This window comes from Dipodomys ordii, unplaced genomic scaffold (assembly GCF_000151885.1).
Source record: "Dipodomys ordii isolate 6190 unplaced genomic scaffold, Dord_2.0 Scaffold1, whole genome shotgun sequence".
NCBI classification, from domain to species: Eukaryota; Metazoa; Chordata; class Mammalia; order Rodentia; family Heteromyidae; genus Dipodomys; species Dipodomys ordii.
In genome coordinates this window covers 37,865,583-37,888,199 of record NW_012267217.1, presented here as the reverse complement: position 1 = coordinate 37,888,199, position 22,617 = coordinate 37,865,583, and the positions used below count along the sequence as shown (strand labels likewise).

General features: G+C 40.3%; 1 protein-coding gene across 1 annotated transcript in view; it reads right to left on the bottom strand.

The window, feature by feature from the left end:
- Positions 1 to 1,492: 1,492 nt before the first annotated feature.
- LOC105984047 (aldehyde oxidase 2-like) overlaps positions 1,493 to 22,617 on the bottom strand; it is an 89,672-nt gene continuing 68,547 nt past the window's right edge. The window contains 5 exon segments of the mRNA XM_013014136.1: positions 1,493 to 2,007; positions 6,379 to 6,453; positions 14,823 to 14,990; positions 19,355 to 19,543; positions 19,655 to 19,720. Of these exon segments, the coding sequence (XP_012869590.1) occupies positions 6,400 to 6,453; positions 14,823 to 14,990; positions 19,355 to 19,543; positions 19,655 to 19,720 (477 nt within the window). The 3' untranslated portion in view covers positions 1,493 to 2,007; positions 6,379 to 6,399.

Here is a 22,617-nt window from a genome sequence, read left to right as displayed (position 1 = left end):
CTCTCAGCTCTTCAGCTCAAGGCTAGTGCTCTACCACTTGAGCCACAGCACCACTTCCGGTTTTCTGAGTGGTTTATTGGAGATCAGAGTCTTTTGGAAGTTCCTGCCTGGCTGTTTTTTTATAAAGACACTAATCTCTTTCATGAGGGCTCTATCCTCAGGACCTAATCTCCAAAATACCATCTGCCTTTGGAGTGGGTAGAAGTCAAGATAGGAATTTTGGGAGGACACAAACAGACTATAGCAATATGAGAAGAAGTCTGCTTTACTTTTTTGTGCTTGTGAACTGTGTCAATGTATTTATTTAACAAAAAACATTTAGTGTTATCCTTTAACAGTGCTTATTGAATTTATAGAATTGGTTTTAAATATGCGGCTTCTTTTTTTAAAATAATTTTATTGGGATTAAGTGATTACATAAATTCCCCAAATTTCACAGTCTTAGGTAGCTTCTTTTTAAAAAGGATATTAATGTCCATGCCATCCAGATTTTAGCGCAACTCACAGGGATAATTTATATTCAGACTCTCCTATTTTTAGGTTAGCAGTATTCATCCATGCCAAAGAAAATAAATTCCCCATCAGCATCATCACTAGCCTAACAGACCAAACTTAGCAACAAAATCACCTATATTTCATCATTTAGATTGATACAAATAGAAAAAAAAAACCTCAAATTCTTTAGTTTTTAAATTTTTTCTCCCAAATGTGGATTGATTGAATTCAGAGCTCCTCACCTGCTAGTCAAACTTTTTATCACTTGAGCCACCCCCCCAATTCTTCACTTTTTGATTAGATTATATAGTTAAAGATTTTATTTTCAAAAGAGCTTTGCTTTATTAAAAAAATCGCCTTCAAGTTATTTCTCCCCAGCCACTCCCACAGGGTTTTTTGCCATCATTTCCCTCCAGCCTCTGACCCTGCTACCTCTCTGGCTCCCTTCTCTTTGTGTTCCAGGCCTGCTCCCCAGGGCTTCTGTAGCCTAGGGGAACCTCCAAAGTCAGCAGCTAGGCCCTAGGGCAGCTAGCTGTGCCCTAGTTCACTCAGGCCAATGTGTTCATGGCCTTGAGTGACCTGCAGCTGCCTCCACACTCTCCTGCCTGCCTCTTTGCGTACCTCTTCTCCACAGTCCCACAGCACCTTAGCTCAGCCCCACCTTCTTCATCCACTTCAGGAGTCACTGCATTAAGTCCTGGTCCTGTGAATTCTGGCTTATGGAGTGTCAATTTCTCTCTAATTATCTGGTTATATGAGGCCTAATTTATATGGCCCTGGAACTTGAATGAACGGGATTTGTTAGATCCTGTGGATTTGGCAGATTTATTTTTATTTTTAAAAAATAATTAAGTAGCTAGTTAGCAAGCTACCAGTTAGTTATTATGTGGGTTAGAAGTTAGCACCAAGAACATACTATGCAAACCCTCTACCCCTGAGAAACACCTTCAACCCCTGTGTATGTATTCCACCAAATCATTTTGTAATCATGCTTTATACTGCTCCCTCCCCTCCATATTCCAAAGGAATGCTAACCAGTCAAATAGTCCGTATACATCAGGAAAATAGGACTCCTTTGCTGTCAAATATATATACCCAGAACCTATTCCCAGGCCTCAGTAAAAGCAGAAATCTTATGGTGTTGCTACCTCTGTGGGTATATAATCAAATATCTCACGGGGAAAAGTCATTACAAGTTAATCTCCTGTGAAACATCTTTCATTCAATGATTGCGACCTGTATGTGCAGCTGTTAAACTGGATGGACATGATAATGCAAAATTTGCTTTTGACACAACATTCACATGATCTTTTCAAAACAAATGAGCATTATAGATGCTGGCTTTAGATATTGCAGTGCTTGTCTGGTAGTTTTAAGCTGAGTCCAAGTATATAATTTGTTGTCATGATTCATCTTGATAATGTAATACAACTACAATAATGTGCTCAGGATTATAGTTTAGAATCCAAGTAGAATTAACAAGCTGTTTTTCCATTTGCAAAAGTGTAATATCTAAAAGAAAAGAAAAAAGAACAGTCATAAAACAAAGTGTGTAAATCCTTCAAGTTTTATGTTTGGGTAGAAGAACAATAAATAGTGAGGAATTGGAATGGTAAACTTAACAGCTGTTGGGGTCATTATTTTCCCTTGGCCTCTGTGTCTTCATTTATCAAATAAAAAGCTAGATGAGATCAGCTTTTAAAAAACAATTAGCAGAGGATTAAAACATTATAGGCTACACATGCATATGATTTAGTGTTTTATAAATTTAATCTATAAGGTCAAGTGTTATCATTTTCTTATAATACAAATATGAGAATAATTAGACTATTTTGAATAATTCAAAAATTTGAAATTTAAGATTAAATATGACAGTTACAGACTCAAGACTTATGTCTGTTTTGTGTGTTGGTACTGGGGCTTGAACCCAGAGCCTGGAGCTCTCACCTGGCTTTTATGCTCAAGTCTGGTTCTACTATTAGAACCACACCTTTACTTTGAGCTTTTTTGCTGGCAAATTGGAGATAAGAGTCTCACAGATGTTTCTGCCTGGACTGGCTATGAACTATGATCCTTAGATCTTAGCCTCTCAAGTCACTGGATTATAGGCATCAGCCTCTAGTTCTTGGCTCTTAATTTTGTTTTGATTGCATACTATGAAGAAAATTCTGACCTAAAATAATCATTATAAGTAGTAAAATAGCAAGAAGTTTCCTTTCCTTTTTCGTCTCTTTCTCTCTTTTTTTTCTCTCTCTGTCAGTCTCTCATAGTGTTGAGAATTGAATTTAAGACAATATATGCCATTGAGTTATATCCCCAATTTAAGGATGATCTGATTTTAAAGACTACACAAAAAAACTTGACCTAGGGCTGGTGGTAGAGTGCTTGCCTTGCATACATAAGCGGAAAAAGCCAGAAGTGGCACTGTGTGGCTCAAGTGGTAGAGCGCTAGCCTTTAGCTGAATTGCTGAGGGACAGAGTCCGGGCTCAGAGCTCAAATCCAACGATCAACCAAAGAAAAACAACCCAAAAAACCCAAAACCTTGACCTAGTTCATTCATTGGTAGGTTCTAATTTATAAGAATTTAGTGTTTGGCATACCTGTGTATGTGTTCGTTGCTGCTATGTGTTGTTGTATGCTATATGTGTTGTTGCCTGAAACTCTGGGCCTGGTGTTGTCTTTAAGCTCCTTTTGCTCAAGGCTAGCATGCTACTACTTGAGCTACCGAACCACTTCCAGCTTTTTCTGTGATTAATTGGAGATAAGAGTCTCAGGGGCTTTCCTGCCTTTGAACCATAATCCTCAGATTTCAGCCTCCTGAGTAGCTAGATTATAGATGTGAGCCACCAGAATCCAGCTGTCCCTGAGCTTTTGTGCTCAAGGTTAGTTCTTTACCACTTGAACCAAGCTCCACTTCCAGTTTTGTCTTGTCTTTTCTCTTTTCTCCTCCCTCCCTCCCTCCCTTCCTTCATTCCTACCTTCCTTCCTTCCTTTCTTTGTGGTCACCATCCTCCCCCTCCTCTTCCTTCTTTTTGTGGTTAGTTGGAGATTAGAGACTCAAGGACTTTCTTTCCCCGGATTGGCTTTGAACTTTCTTTTGTTTTTTTTTAATTTTTCAATTTTATTTCTCAATTATTTCTTACCGAACTCATAATCCTTCCCTCTTTCTGCTCCACGACAAGCCCTTTTCCATCTCAGTTAACTTTTATTTTATGTTTCTTGTTACTGTAATTGAAAATAATAATATGTCTTTCATAATCTGTTTCATAATATATCTTCATAATCTATCTTTCCTTCTTATGTCATAGGTCCAATAAGACACTACCATCTTCACACTACCATCAAACATACCTAGTAGACAACCTGGGCATCATCTTCTCTGGAGACTGCTCTAGATTCCTGTCATCTCATTCTGAGTTGCTATAGCTGGGGCTTTCCACTTGCACCCTGACCCTCCTAGAGCTACTGAGAAGATTCTTGCATCCTACCACTCCTCTGCTTCAACCTTTCCAAGGACTCCCTAGATCTTCTGGAGTTCCCGAGTGCTTACAGGATGGTCATCTTCCACGGGAGTAGAAAGAAGAGACCAGAGAAGAATATGAAAGTTGGTTGTATTTTGACATATTTTAGTTACTGTGTTCTTTCTTTTTCATATTCCAAGATTCTCCTTTGTTTTCTTTGTTGGCTTTGAACTTTCAGATTTCAGCCTCCAGAGTAGTTAGGATTACAGGTGTGAGCTACTAGGTCTATTACTCCTTATTGAGCTCTAGAGTCCTGTATTTCTCTATTTACCTTATATGCTTTGTTTTATGCAGAATTTAGACCTGATGTGTCAGTACATCACATTTAATCTTGATACTTAGAAAAGCAGAAGCGAGGTTGCCAGGCACCGGTGGGCTCATGCCTGTAATCCTAGTTACTCAGGAGGCTGAGCTCTGAGGATTGCGGTTCAAAGCCAGCCTGGGCAGGAAAGGCCATATGAGACTCATCTCCAATAAGCTACCAGAAAATGGGAAGTGGCGCTGTGGCTCAATTGGTAAGAGTGCTAGCCTTGAGCTGAAATGCTTGGCCTAGAGTTCAAGCCCCACGACCAACAAAACAACAAAAAAAGATAGAAAAGAAAAGCAGAAGCCTGGTGCTCTTAACTCACATTTGTAATCCTAGCTACTCAGGAAGCTGAGATCTGAGTACTTGGTTTAAAGCCAAGCTGAGCAGGAAAGTCCATAAGAATCTTATCTCCAATTACCCACCAGAAAACCGGAAGTGGCTCAAAGGGGTAGAGGGATAGTCTTGAGCAAAAGAGCTCAGGGACAGCATCTAGGCCCTGAGTTCAAGCTTTATGAACAACAACAACAACAAAAGAAAAGCAAACAGAAGCCAGTGCCGATGGCTCACATCTGTAATCCTAGCTAGCTACTCAGGAAGCTGAGATCTGAGGATAACGGTTCAAAGCCAGCTCAATCAGGATAAGTTTGCGAGACTCTTATCTCCAATAAACTACTCAGAAAAAGCTGGGTGTGGTGGTGTGGCTCAAATGGTAGAGCACTAGCTTTGCGCACAGAGAGGCTCAGGATGGAGCCCAGGCCCAGAGTTCAAGCCCCAGGACCTGCAAAAATAAATAAATAAAAGAAAAGCACAGAAAGCACGATTAAAGATTGAGCTATTTCTTTTTACATTCTCTCCATTCCCTACTCTACTCCTCTCTTTCCCCCCTCCCCCCGCCCCATAAGTCTATTTTTGGGAGGTACAATACTGGAGTTTGAACTCAGGGTCTTAAACTTGGCAGACTTCAGACTTCATGTCTTTTTAAATTTCTCATTTGCAAAAATGTAAGGTATAATTTTGAGTGCTACCTATTTTGTTTTTTTGTTGTAAAGACGCAGCAAATGAGCAGCAGATAAGTTAGAGAATCTGCCCAGCAAGCACAAGGCTCTGAGTTAAAACCCTACTATCAAAAGATATTAAAAAATAGTGAATGTTCATCAATTATTTAGTAAAATATCAATGCAAGATTTTTGTGATAAAACACAATAGAAATAAACATATATACTAATATTAATGGTTATTTTAGATACTTACTTTGGAATATTCAATGTTAATGAAAAACTTTATTCATTCTCCCAGAATGAATTCAGGTTTTCTGGTGTTCACTAAGTGTGTAGAAAAGCAGACACTTGATTTTCTTTTCTTTCTTTCTTTCTTTTTTGTTTTTTTGCCAGTCAGGGCCTGGACACTGTCCCTGAGCTTCTTTTGTTCAAGGCTAGCACTCTACCACTTAAGCCACAGCGCCACTTCCAGCCTTTTCTGTTTATGTGGTACTAAGGAATTGAACCTAGGGCTTCATGAATGAAAGGCAAGTACTCTCTACAAAGCCACATTCTAGCCTGACTCTTGATTTTCTAACCAAAGACAAAATGTATTTCTTCTTATCAGGCAGTCCTTGTGGCCATTCTCCAAAGCCTTCAGTGTACTTTGAAGTTTGTGTCATGTAGCAGCACAAAACTGAAGCAGTTGAATACAGTGGAATGCAAATAGATAACTCTCCTAATAGTAAGTTCAGAAAACAACTGTTTTCAATTTGTTGTTTTTGCATTCAAGTTGCAAGTAATTCTCAACAAGTAAGAGAATGGAACTTTTTAATATCTTACTTTACCACATTCTCATTTTATTTTAAAAGGAAAAAACCCCTGCAATTTTGGCTCTAACACCCACTTTCCACTGTTATTCTCCAAAAACTTGAAATGTTGGATAAAATACATTGATTTGATCATTGGGTAATTCTAGAGTTCCATGGAATATAAATTGAAAACCACTGACTGGCTGACCTCTTCCTCTTTCTTTCCCCTCTCCCTCTAAGGTGTTAGCTTTTTAACTTCTCTTACCTTTTAGGAAATGAAGTAGGATTATGCTATTGGTATAGACCAAGGTTTAAATGTCTTAGGGTCATCTCTTGGGATCTAAGGAAGAAAGCAAATCAAACACTTAACATGTATTCCAGGAAAATTATATTGAACCTTTAGAGTTTTTGAAAAATTCCCTGTGGAATGAGATTGTGTCCTTCCTTTTTTTTTGGCCGGTCATGGGGCTTGAACTCTTGGCCTGGGCGCTATTCCTGAGCTCTTCAGCTCAAGGCTAGCACTCTATCATTTGAGCCACAGCACCACTTCTGATTTCTGGTGTTTTATTGGAGATAAGAGTCTCATGGACTTTCCTGCCTGGGCTGGCTTTGAACCACAATTCTCAGGTATCGGCCTCCTGAGTAAGAAGGACTACAGGCATGAGCCACCAGCACCCGGCTTTGTCTTTCTTTTAAAATGAGATTTTCTTTTTCTTTTTGCCAGTACCAGAGGCCCTAAGTTTAAACTTTGGGTCTCATGTCAACTTACTTGCTCACCTGGCATTTTACCACGTGAGCCACGCCTCTAGCCCAGGTTTTGATGGTTATTTTAGAGATAAGTATTAGTGAACTTTTCTGCCCCAGGTGGCTTCAATCTGTGATTCTCTGGAGCTCAGCATCTTGAGTAGCTAGGAATATAGGTGTGAGCCACTGGTGCCTGGCTTCAAATGATAACTCTTAAAAGACAGTAGGCTAGCGGCTGGGAGGGTGGCTCAGTGGTAGAGTGCTTGCCTTGCATGCATGAGGCCCTGGGTTCGATTCCTCAGCACCACATAAGCAAAAAGAAAAAAAGCCGGAAGTGGCACTGTGGCTCAAGTGGTAGAGCTCTAGCCTTGAGCTGAAGAGCTGAGGAACAGTGCCCAGGCCCAGAGTTCAGGCCCCATGACTGGACCCCCCCCCCCAAAAAAAAACAGTAGGCTAAAATAAAAATAGAAAGAGACAAACAAACAACCAGCTGCATGTGTGGTACACAACTGTAATCATAGCACTCCAGAAAGTAAGCCAAGAGGATCATGAGTTTGAAGCCAGTCTGGGCTACAAAGCAAGCTCTGTCTCAAAACTAAGCCAAACAAAACCAAACCCTAACCAAAATAACAGTAGATTGGTGTGATTTCTGCTACGATTAATGTTGCTAAGTAAGAGGCAGGCATTCTGAGGAGGACTGACATGAGTACTGAGGTCCACTTCTGTGTTGTACCTCAGAGAAGCCATTTACCTGAGACATGTTCCTGCTTGGTCTAAGGTCCTACCAATTATCTGGCTGGAATTTGAACTGAACACAGGGGAGACTATGTTTTTATGCATTGTGGGGCACGAACCACAGGAAACAAAATACACTCTTGTAGGACTAATAGTGGGGCTCCCCATTTTAGAGAAATCCTAAGCTGTGTATAGGACGGGAATCAAGCATTCCTCATGCGGAACTAGTATTTTTGGAGTGAGCCAGCTGATCTGTATATGAAAATCAGAGTCTACTTCCTGAAGAATGTGATATGCTCACATGCCTTTTTTCCACCACCTGAGAGGAGGGGCTCTCTTTAGAGCACTAATCAGGTGGCACCCCTAGTGCTGCCAACTCTCACTGAATTTGGACATCTAGAACCACAAGAGAAGCAGGGGGAAAAAGGGATGTGGAGATGGGCAGAGCAAATGCTGTAAAGGCAGGAGAGTAGGCGAATGGAGACAGTGTTAGGGTTGACGGGATGATGAAGGCCTTCAGCAATTAGGCCAGACTAGAGACTAGCAGGAATAAGCCAGGTCCAGCCAGCTGGAATGGGCGAATCGAGCAATGAAAGGACTTTCTCCATTCTTACTAACAGGAGTCCTCAGCTGGACTTTGCAGAGTCCCAGATGGTGGCTGAGAGGATTCCCTATGAGTCAGCATTGGTAGAAGGCTGCTGAACTCCTGGGAGACAAAACCTGTTTGCAAACTTGTTTTTAAACCCAATTGTTTTAACTTCCAAGAGATAGAAACGATTTTCTCATTGGCTTTCCATGGCTGTCTACTATGGCAGCCCCTGTATGCCACATTTTCCTTTCTTCTGTTGTTGCATCTTCAAGTTCCATATATACTACATCTGTAGTTCTTCAATAAGTTTGTCTGTTGGTGAGAACAAGGCAAGAGAGTTTTTTGTTTATATTTGTCCTACTGTCAGGTAGTCTGAGGCAGCAATTACTACTCATTTTTAAGGCTAGGAAATCCTTCATGCCCTGAATCTCTTAGAATATGTCTATGCCTATATCTGTATCTATATCTATAACTATATCATTAAGGGGCAACACTCCTACTTTGGATGTGCTAATTCTATTTCTTTTTGTATATCTTTAAGGGAAATTGTCTGTTTTTTTTCCTTTGTGAGTTATACATGATTGCACAAAGTACATTTTCCAGGAAATACATTTTCACTGGCACAAGTAGCTCATGCCTGAGTAGCTCCTAGCTACTCAGGAGGCTGAAATCTGAGGATCATGGTTCAAAGCCAGTTGGGGCAGGAAAGTCCATGAGACTCTTGTCTCCAATTAACCACCAGAAAACTGGAATTAGTGCTGTAGCTCAAAGTTATAGGGCACTAACCTTGAGCAAAAAGAGCTCAGGGACCGCATCCAGGACCTGAGTTCAACCCCCATGATTGAAAGAGAAACGTATTTTTTTCTCTCTCACCACCAGAATAGGAAATGACATAGCAATGATTTGTTGGGCTTAAACCAGAAATCTTCTCCAGCAACACTGTTTCCCTAGAAATTACTCCATGAGAGAAGAGGACCTGTTTATAAAAATACCAGTCAAGCTAGGTGCCAAGGCTGAGATGTGAAGATCTTGGTTCAAGTCCAGTCCAGGCAGGAAAGTCTTGAGACTTTCCAATTAACCACCAAAAATCTGGAATGGAACTGTAGCTCAAATGGTAGATCACTCTCCTTGAGCAAAAACGTTCATGGACAGAACCCAGGTCCTGAGTTCAAGTCCCAGGACTGGCACCGAAAACCCTCAAAACCCCAAAACAAAAATAACCAGTCAACAACTCAGACATCAGATCAACCAAATTCAAATGTATAAATAAATAATATATAATAATACAATGTATAATAACTTCTTGTTCAAATAGATTTTTTATAATGAAATTCTCTATGCTTTTTCACCAACCCTTGCTTTCTGTGGAAGTCAATTTACCCATAAAATGAGCCTTTTAGTTATGAGTTTGTTATTTGTTCTGCCCTCAGCAGGTCAGCTTGACTTAATGTGGAAATACTTTTCCAGCTTTGTGGGAGAGGCATGTTTTCAAGAAAGTCATTAAGAGTTATAGTGATTTAGGAAAAATATTAACTCTTATATTGACAGAGTGACTCAACTTATGTAGTATTTTTACATGTATTATTTTAATTCCAAGGGAAAAGTACTGAGAGTTTTACCATCATTTAAGAACTAGATCTACAGCTGGTGGTATGGCTCAAGTAGTAGAATGCCCAGAGAAAGATACATGTATATATATATATATATATATATATATATATATATATATACACACATATACATACATATATCTGTATATATATATATTCAACATAATATAACATAATATATAATGTTATAAAGTAACATAATATATAATGTACAACATATACTATCTAATGCAATAATATAATATATAAAGTACATATAATAACTAAACATAGTTAAACACATAATATTAAAATATAATAATGAATAAATAATATATATGTACAAAAGCTCAGAATCCCTTTATATTTATGAGAGAATTTTGAGCTTTCCAAGGCTCATGTTCTGTTACAGAACTCTCCCTCATAGCTCATGGGTTTTGTTGTTTTGTTTTGTTTTGCTTTGCTTTGTGCCAGTACCAGCCTTTCCCTGACCAGTCTGCCCTCAATTCTCACATTTTAGCCTCCCAAGTAGCTAAGATTAGGTAGGCATGAGCCACTGGTGCCTGGTCAAAATTATATTTTGATAACAGAATTCAAAGGTAGAATACAGAGTCAGTACCTGTGTGTTTCTGATTAAGATACAATATATATGCATATGAAAAACTGGTAAGGAACAACAAGAAAGAATAATGAGAAAGCAAAACAGGCTCTGTTAGGAGTAGGCAGCAGGGAGAGGTGGGGAGGTTGAATGAAGACGGATAAGGAGGGTGAATATGTTCAAAGTACTTTATATGAATATATGGGAATAAAATAAGACATTTGTTGAAGCTTTTTTTCTTTTTTTAAATTGAGATTAGGTGATTACATAACTTTCACAGTATTGTGGAATAGTGATACTTAGTTAAAGTCACAACCACATTTTAACCTTGACAAGGCAAATTGTCATGATCATGGTCTATAAAGTTTGTGAATTCTATGAGCTTTCACAATACAACTATTTCTTCCACATCAGGTGATATTTACATTAATTTGTGGAAATTTTAAGAAGGGAGGAAGAGGGAGATGTGGGAGAGTGACGAGGGCTGAGTCTAATCATTTTATAATTTTTTAACACATATAGAAATGTTACAATGAAGCCCCCTACTTCATGTACAACAAATATATGTTAACAAGAATATTAATTTTTTAAAAAAGAAAGCATTAACTGGGCACCAGTGGCTCATGCCTGTAATCCTAGCTACTCAGGAGGCGGAGATCTGAGGACTGTGGTTCATAGCTAGTCCAGGTAGAAAAGTCCCTATGAAACTTTTATCTCCAATTAACTACTCTAAAACTGGCAGTGGTACTGTGACTCAAGTGGTAGAGTTCTAGCCTTAACCACAAAGAGGCTCAAGGATAGTGCCCAGACCCTACGTTCAGACCCCACAATCGACCAAAAAAAAGTCAGCATTGAATGCCAGTGTGTATAACATTCTCTTTGGCCTCATCCCCACCCCATGCAGGGGAAGGAACCTAGGATTACATATCCTAAGCAAACATTGTACCATAGAGCTGCATCCTCAGCTCTGAATCATCGTATATTTCAATTAAAAGACTGTCATTATCTCAAAATATTAAAAAAAAACAGTTCTGATATTGGCTCAGATTGACTCCAAGATGCTTTAAAAAGATGGGGTTGTGTAAGCAGCCAGACAACAGGAGCTTCAGGAGGACTGTCATGGTTCCAGACAGGCTGGAATTGTACCTTGGAAAGACCAGATTAGCCAAACACTTAGCTTTTATAGTAATTGTTCGTCTTTTTCCCCTGTGCTCTGGACACTCCTTGAGAAAACAGACTAGTGAGTCTTATTCATCATGGTTCTCTTGGTTCTTTATACAGAAAGGAAGGTATCAAATTGACCTGTGGTTTGGTTAAAATAGGAAATGTGAACAAGGGCTAACCAGCTGTGGAAAAGAAGATAGTTTCAAGTAGAGGGAAGAGTAAGACAGAAGCCCTGTAGTAGGAACAAGCAACTCTGTCCTAGATACACAAAGAGAAAGAGCCAACCATGGCCTGGGTAGAGTCATGTGAGGTAACAGGTGTGTTGGTTGGGCCATGTGGAACTTTGATTTGTAGACTTACAGGGCAAGTAAAGCTGTTTCACTTAACCTAAGAGCAACGTAAAGCTTTTCGTCTTTGTGCGTATTAGAGGGGCATGATCAGTTTTGTCACCCCACAAACTGCTGGCTGCAGGGCCTTGGGAGCTAAGTGAGAAAGTGGCTATGACTCAGCGAAGGGAGATGAGAGTTTATCTTAGGGTCACCAGAAGGTAACTCCACAAAATCAGGGATCTCTGTTTCATTTGCTACTGTTTTTCCCATTTTTCCAACATTTTGCCATGGAACACATGGCAGACATGGTGAAAGAATGAATAACAGGGTGTTTAATAATGGAAAGATTGATTGTTGAAAGAAATATTAAGAAGGAATGATTCCCTGACTTCCTAACTTCCCTCCATCCTTTCTTCCTTCCCTCCCTTCCTTCTTTCTTCTCTTCCACCTTTCCTCCCCTCCTCCCTTCTATTTCCCTTCTTCCCTCCTTCCTTTCCTCTTCCTCTTATTGTGCTGGGGATCAAACCCAAGGCCTGAGCATGCTTAGACAAATGTTGAACCACTGAGCTATACTCTTACCTCTTCTTGTTTATGTGTATATATACACTCACCTACCACTTATACACTTTTTTTTGATGTAGAGTCCCAACATACAGCCTGGATTGATGCTGAACTCATAGGATTATAGATGGATGCCACCACACCCAGTGCTACATGTTTTTGTATGGATGGAGGAATATTGGCATTTCCTCAATAAGAAATAGCAGCTTCTATGTATGGTGTGTTTCTAATTTTCTTTGTTAAACAGAGTCTGGGCTTCCTCCTCTCCACTTTCTTTGGAAGACCCCATTCAAGGATGGCTTCTGGTTGTTTTTCTCTGCTTATAAACAGTGAGAGTGTCTAGAGGCCAGAATAAAGCAATTCTTGGATCACTGAAGTCTTGTCAAGAATTTGAAGAGGCTTCTATTCTCCCTCTTTCATATATATGTGAGGTCAGCGGGATGTAAGGCTAAGAAATGTTACAGGTTAGGGCAAGTAAAGGACCACTGGTCTAAGCAGCCTTACTAACAAGGGACTTATTATTAGCAGGTCAAGTCTGCCTTGCTGCTGCCCTCCAAATGTATTCTAGTGGCTATAAAAGTTAAGAATTGATAGGATGGATAAATTTGAATAGATGTTTTCTTTTTGGAATGATGCTCTATGGAAAAAATAACTCTCAAGGTTTGCTGTGAATGAAGACTGCAAGAGTCTCTTCAAGGATACAGCTCAGGGGCTGGGAAGGTGGCTCAGTGGTAGAGTGCTTGCCTTGCATGCCTGAGGCCCTGGGTTTGATTCCTCAGCACCTCATAAGTAAAAATAAAAAAGCCGGAAGTGGCACTGTGGCTCAAGTGGTAGAGCTGAAGAGCTGAGGGACAGCACCCAGACCCAGAGTTCAGGCCCCACGACCAGATCCAAAAAAAAAAAAAAAAAAAACGATACGGCTCAAATATTTTCCAGAACTGTGTCAAGGATATGCTAATTCTGTAAAAGGAGTATGCAAGTAAGATATATTATGCTTATATATGAATTAAAACATTTTAAAGTAGATGTACACACACATGCCACCTCCAAGATAGCTATATAGTTGGGTGGAATTATGGCAGATTTTAACTTTCATCTTATTTTCAAAATTTTCCATAATAAATGTGCTATTATTATTATTATTATTATTATTGGCAGTCCTAGGTCTTGAACTCAAGGCCTAACCACTGTCCATTGAGCTTTTTTTTTCTTCTTAATACTAGCACTCTATTACTTGAACTACAGCTCCATTTCTGGCTTTTTGTTTAATTTGGAGGTAAGAGTCTCATAGACTCAGTAGGATTACTGTGAGTGCCTAGATATGTGTTACTTTTATAAAGACAGAATTCCACATGGCATTAAAGTTTAAAAATATTAACTATGGATTATAAAATGAGGTCATACTTAGAAACCATGTGTCCATTTATGAGTATTTAGAAAATGTGGTTACTCTCCCATTGATTCCAAGTATTTGCCTGGTGGTGTGCAAATCTGTGTTCAGTGAAAGCTGATCAGCACCGGAAGCATTGGCTGGAAGACTTGCAGGGAAATTGCTGAATGACTGGTGTAACAAGAGTACAAGCAATGTTGCCGAGTTATATTTGCAGAGCGAAAAGACTAGATAATGGGGAAGGAAATGAGTATTATGATACTTCCCTTTCAGCAAAATTCCTATGTTATTCTTTTGCCCTCTGGCTTGCTGTTTGGAGGAACTTCGTAAGCATTTGGGCTTCTTTTAATAAAAATTGGAAAACACACGTTTCCTTTGGAGGATAGAGAATGGATTCTCTTCTGTCTGAGAGGCAATGTAATGTATTAGAGTGGAGCGCAACAGCCTGGATTGGAATTTTAGCTTATCTGCTAGCTATGTGATCTTATTGCACTTTAGTTTCCCTAGTATTAAAAATTAGTAATTATCTGATAGGGTTGTAGTAATGACCAGCTCCCCATTCTCCTATTTCTGTCTTTCTAGTTCTGGGATTACAGGTGTATACCACCTTGCCTGGTTTGTCTATTAATTTTTAAGAGATTATTTTCTTTTAAGTCATTTTGTGCAAAGGTCAATGTCTTCTAATAACACTAGGTTTCCCAAGTGCTCTACCACTAAGCCACCTTCCCAGCCCCATGTCTATTAATTTTTAAAGCGTGAATAAATTATTTTATTTTAGGGTAGCTGAGATGGTTAAATTAAATGGCATATGAGGAAATGTTTTTTAAAAAGTTGTAACTACTACATCTATACAAGGTGTAGTTATGAGGTTTTATCCCTTTAAAACTTGATTAGCCTAATTGATTAGTCTAATTCTATACTTAGATACAGATTAAATCATAAACTTACCCAAGAGATCTGAGAAGCAGGAAAGAGAAAAGTCACCTTGTAGGGAAATAGTAATTCCATACCATTTCTGTGAACCAGTCTGCACAGGCCATTCGAACCCACTCTGGTGTTGCTGGGCTCTTGACTGTGAAGTCTTCAGTTATGTCTCTTTGTCTGCGGGCCGCAGCTACAGCATCAGCAATGGCAAAGAACACAGATGACCCCAGGAACATCCCAGACTCTCCAAGGCCCTACAAGAAAGTAGGTTTGTTCTAGCAGTTTCTACATAGACTGTAATCTACTAAACGACCATTGTATCCTCAACTCCTGGCATATTTGGTTCTCAATTACTATTTGGTGATTGCATAAAGTTAGGGTACTCTTAATAATCCAATATCTAGAAGTGGAGCTGTGGCTCAAGTAGTAGAGTGCCAGTTATGAGCAAATGACACTGAGTTTAAACCACAATGACAGACAGTCAGACAGACAGACAGACAGACAGACAGACAGACACACACACACACACACAAACTTCACTTGGCAGGTTTTTGAGTGATAATAAATCCCAGCATCATCTGAACTTCCCAGATCTTCAGTCTTGTATGGGTTACATTTTTTCTATGGGAAACGTTTTGTGTGTGCATGTGTGTGTGTGCACCTACATGTACACACATGTATATTTGTGTCTTTGTGTAGTAATGCGAGGGTAGCCTGCTCAGTAAAGGACATTCAGTAGATTGGACTAAGCCAAGCTTCTTTTTTTTGGGGGGGGCGGGCGGGGGTGGGGGTCCGGTCGTGGGGCCTGAACCTGGGCCTGGGCGCTGTCCCTCAGCAATTCAGCTCAAGGCTAGCACTCTACCACTTGAGCCACAGCGCCACTTCCGGCTTTTTTCTTTTTGCTTATGTGGTGCTGAGGAATCGAACCCAGGGCCTCAGGCATGCAAGGCAAGTGCTCTACCACTGAGCCACCTTCCCAGCCCCAAGCCAACCTTATAAGAAGAGAAAAATGACTTACTCAGAATCTAAAAGGGTATTCTAGAGGGAAAAGGTTGGACTTAAGCAGTTTGTAAGCCTCATATGCAAGCAACAGGCAGACAATACAAGTGAGTGATGTGCATAGAGGAGGACAATGAGGAGAGCAGGGCTCAGGCGGCATAGAGGTTGCCCCTCCCCATGTCAATCTAGAGAGGGCGGTTGTTCTTTCATCTAGCCAACTGTTGTCTTCCAAGAATGCAACCAACATCAGCAGATCACCCTTTTTTTACAAAACATTTTAGGTTTTCATATTTCAATGTAAAAATCTCTATTTTTGTTTTGTTTTCTCCTGATTTGAAAAACAAAACCCATGTATGTCATAGCTACATCTTCAAGCAAGATTTTGCCATTGGGGCACCAATTTGTAACCCTTGAACCAAATCTGGCTCCAGTCCATAATCCCTGGGTGTTCTGGTAGGTGGGGTTACCTCTCTGAGCCTCTATTCCTCTGCAGTGGAATGTAGGCAATGGCAATTAAAGGCTGTTAGGATCAGGAAGTACAGAGCACTTAGCAGTGTGCCTGATACCTAGAAGGGCTCCATTACACAGTACATTCTATGGGATGATCCGCCAACCACATGGTTCTGAGGATCCTCTGTGAGTGGCTAGCCACAAACACAGAAACTCAAGTGTCTTGGCTGCCCTGTAACTCCTGGTGGCCTGAAAGTGGCTCTGTCTGGGGCTCTGGGCTGTCTTTTGCTCCTTCCTTCCAACCTGAGGGATTTTTGAGTCCAACCAGAATCACCTTGTTGATTGTCTTCCCTTTCAGAGTTACACTGGCTTCATTGCCATATACCCTGGTGAAGTTCCAGTTTGAAAATAATGAAAATTCCTTCAGATGAATGTGTCTTCCTCTTCTTCTTCTTCCTCCTCCTCCTGCTTCTGATCCAGCAGTTTACTCTTAGCAAGAAAAAGTACTCAGCTTCTCAAATTTAGATGAAGATAATATTCTTTCTCTTTTTTTTGGGTCCGGTCAGGGGGCCTGAACTCTGGGCCTGGGTGCTGTCCCTCAGCTCTTCGGCTCAAGGCTAGTGCTCTACCACTTGAGCCATAGCGCCACTTCCGGCTTTTTTCTTTTTGCTTATGTGGTGCTGAGGAATCGAACCCAGGGCCTCATGCATGCAAGGCAAGCACTCTACCACTGAGCCACCTTCCCAGCCCCTAGATGAAGATAATATTCTGAGGATACTGTCTTAACCAATGTAAATTAAACAATGTTGACATTTAATTTGCAATTTCATTACGTTGGCATATTAAGGGTTGGCTGGAGTCTGTTTCCTGACACTACTCACATTTGGGACCAGATAGTTCTCTGTTGTTGTAGGGAGTGGCCTTGCATGTTGAAGGTGGTTAAACTGTATCCCTGACCTCTGCCTACTAGTAGTAAAAATTTTTTAACTCTTAATATTGCCAAATATTCTGGCACATTGCCAAACAACTTACCCACATCCCAGGTAGAGATCTACTGTTCTAGATCTGTTTCTTTTTTTCTCTTTTAAAAAAACCTTCCTGTAACATAGGTCCTATGGTTTCCCTTATTTGCAATGTCTAGTATATGTCTGAGTCAAGCAGAAAAGGTCAGATAAGTTGATGTTAGGGAAATGAACCGTAAGATATGTATTCAAATGTTTTTTTTTCTTTCATGCGATTGTTTCTAACACATTTATAAGATTATTTCTTTGTTGCTTTGTATGCCCCTCCCCCATGGTATAACCCTTGCTTTCAATGTATTTGATGTCGGTATAATTTGTGGAGGGAAGGGAAAAACAAATTGTTGAAATAGGGATACAGGTGGACCCATTGCAACAATGGGATGTACAAATCGTTATGTCAAAAACGAACTTTACAACTTTGTGTGGGGGGGGAGGTTTGGGTGGAGGGGCAGGAGGAGTATGGGAAGGGATGAGAAAGGGAAACAAAGGAGGAGGCTACAATGCTTGATAAGAAATGTACTCATTATCTTGTCCATGTAATTGTAACCCCTCTGTAAGTATTTTCACAATTAAAAAAAAAGAAGAAAAACAACAACAACAACAACAACAACAATCTTCTTGTTTCTATCTCCTGGAGTTCATTTTGATAAATACAGTATTATTTTATATGTTCAGAAGTATACAGGCATTGAGTCTTTGTATTCCTCTCCTAAGAATATCCTCATAGATCTGTTTCTTGGTATGGCTGAGTACGCTGAGACCCTCAAAGGGGCTCAGTAGGATGATGATGTTGGGGCAGGAGCTTCTGTCAATACTGCCAAGGCTTTCTGAGATTTTAGTAGTATGGTCTTCAATCCCACTTAATTGTGTGTGTGTGTGTGTGTGTGTGATGTGTGTGCACATGAGCCAGTCCTGTGGCTTGAGGTCTCATATTCTCACTTAGCTTTTCCACCCAGCCTGTTGCTGATTACTTAGAGATAGGAGTCTCATTGATTTGTCTGCCTGGGCTAGCTTAAAACCATGATACTCCTCTGATCACAGCCTCCTGAGTTGCTAAGACCACAGGCATAAGCCACTGATACTTGAGTAATGTCATATTCTTAAAGTTCGTGAAGTTTTTGATGAATATTAGACTTTTCAGTGAGAGATAATATTAATAAAATCTTCTTTTTGTCCGTTGTGGGGCTTGAACTCAGGGTCTGGGTGCTGTCCCTGAGCTTTTTTGCTCAAGGCTAGCACTCTATCACTTTGAGCCACAGCTCGACTTCCAGTTTTTGAGTGGCTAATTTGAGATCAGAGACTCATGGGACTTTTCTGCTGGGGTTGGCTTTGAACTGTAATCCTCAGATCTCAGCCTCCTAAGTAGCTAGCATTACAGCATGAGCCACTGGTGCTTGGCTTCATAAAATCTTTGATCCATGATTGCCATTGGATGGGTCATTTATCTTTAGTGAATCTTAGTGTTTCCTAGGTGATTTGTCTCCAAGTGTTTTGGTATGAATAATCACTTACATCTATCTATCTATCTATCTATCTATCTATCTATCTATCTATCTATCTATCTATCTATCTATCTATCTATCTATCTATCTGGCTAGTCCTGGGGCTTGAACTCAGGGCCTGGACTGTCACTGACCTTTATTGCTTAAGGTTAGCTCTCTACCATTTGAGCCACAGCTCCATTTGCATCTTTTTGCTGGCTAATTGAATATAAGAGTCTCATGGGTTTTCCTTCCCTGAGCTGTCTTTGAACTGAAACTCTCTCGTCTCAGCTTCCAGAGTTGAAAGGATTATGGGCAAGAGCCACTGAAGCTGGGTTTACTTTTTTTTTTTTTTTGGTTGTGGGGCTTGCATTCAGGGCCTGGGGCTGTCCGTAAGCGCTTTAGCTCAAGGCCAGCACTTGACCACTTAAGCCGCAGAGCCACTTTACAGTTTTCTAGTGGTTAGTTGGAGGTAAGAGTCTCACGGACTTTCCTGCCTAGGCTGGCTTTGAATGGTGATCCTCAGATCTCAGCCTCCTGAGCAGCTAGGATTATAGGAGTGAGCCAGCAGTGCCTGGCCAGGTTTACTTTTATTTTGTTCTTGGACTTCCACTATCCATGCTACCCATTCTGTGATATTGTACATAGTGGCAGGTTGGTACTTACCTTGGATGAATAAATGGTTAGTGGAGTTTGAGATGATGGCAACAAGGAGACGTTGAACTGCCCAGGGACATCAGTGATGGTTGGAATTTTATACTCATCTGGGCTCCTAGTGTAGAGGACACCCTCTGGGGAATATTGCAGCTCTTCAGTGGTATAAAGGCCCATGCCCTGAATAAATGAACCTTCTATCTGAAAAGGGATAAGTGCGAGCTTTTGTGACATTATATTCTTTTAAGAAGAACTTTACCTATCCTGCAACTACTGTTAAGAAGGGCATCCACTCAGTGGACCAGCACCTACCTGCCCAATGTCAATAGCCGGATTTAGGCTGCAACATGCATCCATGACGATGTCTGTTCTGATTTTCTGCCCAAAATAAAAATAACATCCCCATAAAAACTTGACTCAATAAATACTCTATTAAGGTTTATTCAAAGACTCTCTAGATATTCTAGAACTCCTGCTTGATGGTTTAACACTGCACAGAGCACTAGCAACATTAGAACTGGTAAAACATCTGCTAAACTCTTCAAATTGAGTGTCACGAATATCAGTGACCCTGGACCATCTTTGGAATTCACGGTTTTGATTCCTGAAAGGGATATTCTTTCCTTCCTTCCTTCCTTTTTGTTGGTCATGGGGCTTGAACTCAAGGCTAGCACTATATCACTTGAGCCACAGTGCCACTTCTGGCTTTTTCTGTTTATGTGGTGCTGAAGGATCAAACCCAGGGCCTCATGCATGCAAGGCAAGCGCTCTAACACTGAGCCACCTTCTTAGCCTGCGGTCTTGATTCCTATTAAGTGACTTCAAAGTCCAGAACATATGGGTGTGTGTGTGTGAGTCACCTGGAAAATAATTGAGCCTTGTTGTGCCTCCAATTCTCAACCTAGCTTTCTTCTTCTAATTTATGAGCTCATTTGGTCCTCAGGACAGGCTAATACAGATAAACTTGTTGCCATTTTATTGAGGAAATCCAATGGCCAGAGTGGCATGTAAGAGATTGGGGATTTTTAAGATCTTGGGAAGTATCCAGGGCCAATGTAGAGATCAACTTTGACTTTACTAATCTATTTCCTTCTCAACACCATAACCTGGCATTTCTGTGTTGGCACAGGGTGTGTGCATTTAGGTTGTTTGAAAGCAAGAAAGCTTCTACCGACTGTCATTTTGCCTTCTTTCTGCCCCAGTTCTGCAGGGTTTATTCTGGTTTAAACTCAGTATTTGGGCTCATTGTTTCTAGTAGCCTTTTAGATTTGGCAATTCCCTTTGGAAATTCCCTTTGCCTCAGGCACTGAGACCAGCTTGGATAAGAAAGGAGATTATGCCAGTGTGGTGGCTCACACCCATAATCCTCACCTATTCAGGAGGCTGAGATCCAAGGCTCATGGTTGGATACTAGCCAGGCAGGAAAGTCCATGAGACTATTATCTCTAATTTATCACAAGGAAACCAGAAGTGGCACTGTGGCTCAAAGTGGTAGAGCTCAGCCTTGAGCATCTAGGCCCTGAGTACAAATCCCACAACAACAACAAAAATAGGAGATTACTGACAGCTCTGAGTGAGTCTTGAATTTCCTTTTACCATGGAAACCTGCTATGTTTTGCTCCATGGATGCTGAACAGTGGAAAGATAGGAGAGCTGTACATTAACATTGAGTGATTTAGTTCTTGAAACCATAGTCAACAGCAATAAGCATGTCATCTACCTGGCCTCATTGAGCCATATTCAGTTTCTCTTTAATTAAAAGAAGTTTGCCTCTTCAAAGAATAAATTGTTTTTTAATTAAAGTCATACTGAAGTCATTGAACCTTTAAATATAAACCAAATTTTAACTTTTGTGGCACTACTGCAAATTCTGAAAAAACCCTTTCTCTTTGCTATTTGTTTCTTTAGGAATTTATTCCCAAGCCTTTAGGTACAATTGACAGATAAAATAAGAATGTCTCCAATGTTGTTTATTTGGGATTCAAATGGACACAGTTGGCCTGGGCTTTTGTTTGCTAAGTCTGGCAACAGAACTGGTGGAGGGCCTGCAAACAACTTCTTGTATGGAGAAGAGCCTTAAACTGGTTCTAAGTGTGCAGGGACACCAAAACCTTCAAGAGGGCTGGGACAGGGACTGCAGGATTGTCTTCTACCATATTATTCTGTACTATTATCTATGTGTGCTGTGGTATCACAAATATTAGAAAATAAAGTTCTAAAATAATTACATGAACAGGGGCTGGGAAGGTGGCTCAGTGGGTAGAGCACTTGCCTTGCATGCCTGAGGCCCTGGGTTCCATTCCTCAGCACCACATAAGTAAAAAGAAAAAAGCCGGAAGTGGCGCTGTAGCTCAAGTGGTAGAGCGTTAGCCTTGAGCTGAAGAGCTGAGGGACAGCGACCAGGCCCAGAGTTCAGGCCTCACGACTGGACCCCCCCCAAAAAAAAAAAATTACATGAACAATCTGCCATGAACTTGTCTCTTTAAATGATCTAATGTATCCTAAGGAGAAATCTCAATGAGGCATGAGGGCAATTGGTGTGCGTAGGTCCCTCTATTCACTATAACTGATAGGGAAGTTAACCAACATGGACAATAAAAAGCGATTTGATATGATTTGCATGATGGTATTTAAAGCCTTATACACAGATTGTTGTTACTTTGGGAACAAAGGGGCTAACAATAACATTAATTAATGTATGGAGTTTAAATGTGTCCTTGGTACATCTCATAACTTTGCTTACAGTTTAGTTTATGTTGGTTGTGATATATTATAGTTAAGACTTCTGTGATCTATGTTCCCAGATTGGTATCTGGGGTATATTCATGGATTCAGTTGTTACCTTTGAATTAAATGTGACTCTGACTTTGATAGTTGCTTTCTTGGATGCTCAGATAGCAAGCACAAAAAGTAACTTTTATTATTCCTCTCAAATCTCTTTATAGGTCAGAAGTGCCCTTGGGGTAACTGACCTTGGGGAAAGCACATGTTGTTGTGTGTGTTGAAACATTTGCTCAAGATTATTTGCTAAATGACCTCATCTCCTTTAGGGATGGAACTTTTTTTTTCAGGGTAAAACTTTGCAAAGTGATTTTGTCATCTAAAATAAAATAGAATGAAAAAATGTAATAAATTTAGACTATCAAGAGCAATTGTTTTTTGACCACTACATTGCTGGATCTCTGAAAATTTCTTGGAATTCTTCTTCTCCTTCTCCTTTTCCTCCTTCTCCTTCTCCTCTTTCTCCCTTCCTTCCTTCCTTCCTTCCTTTCTTC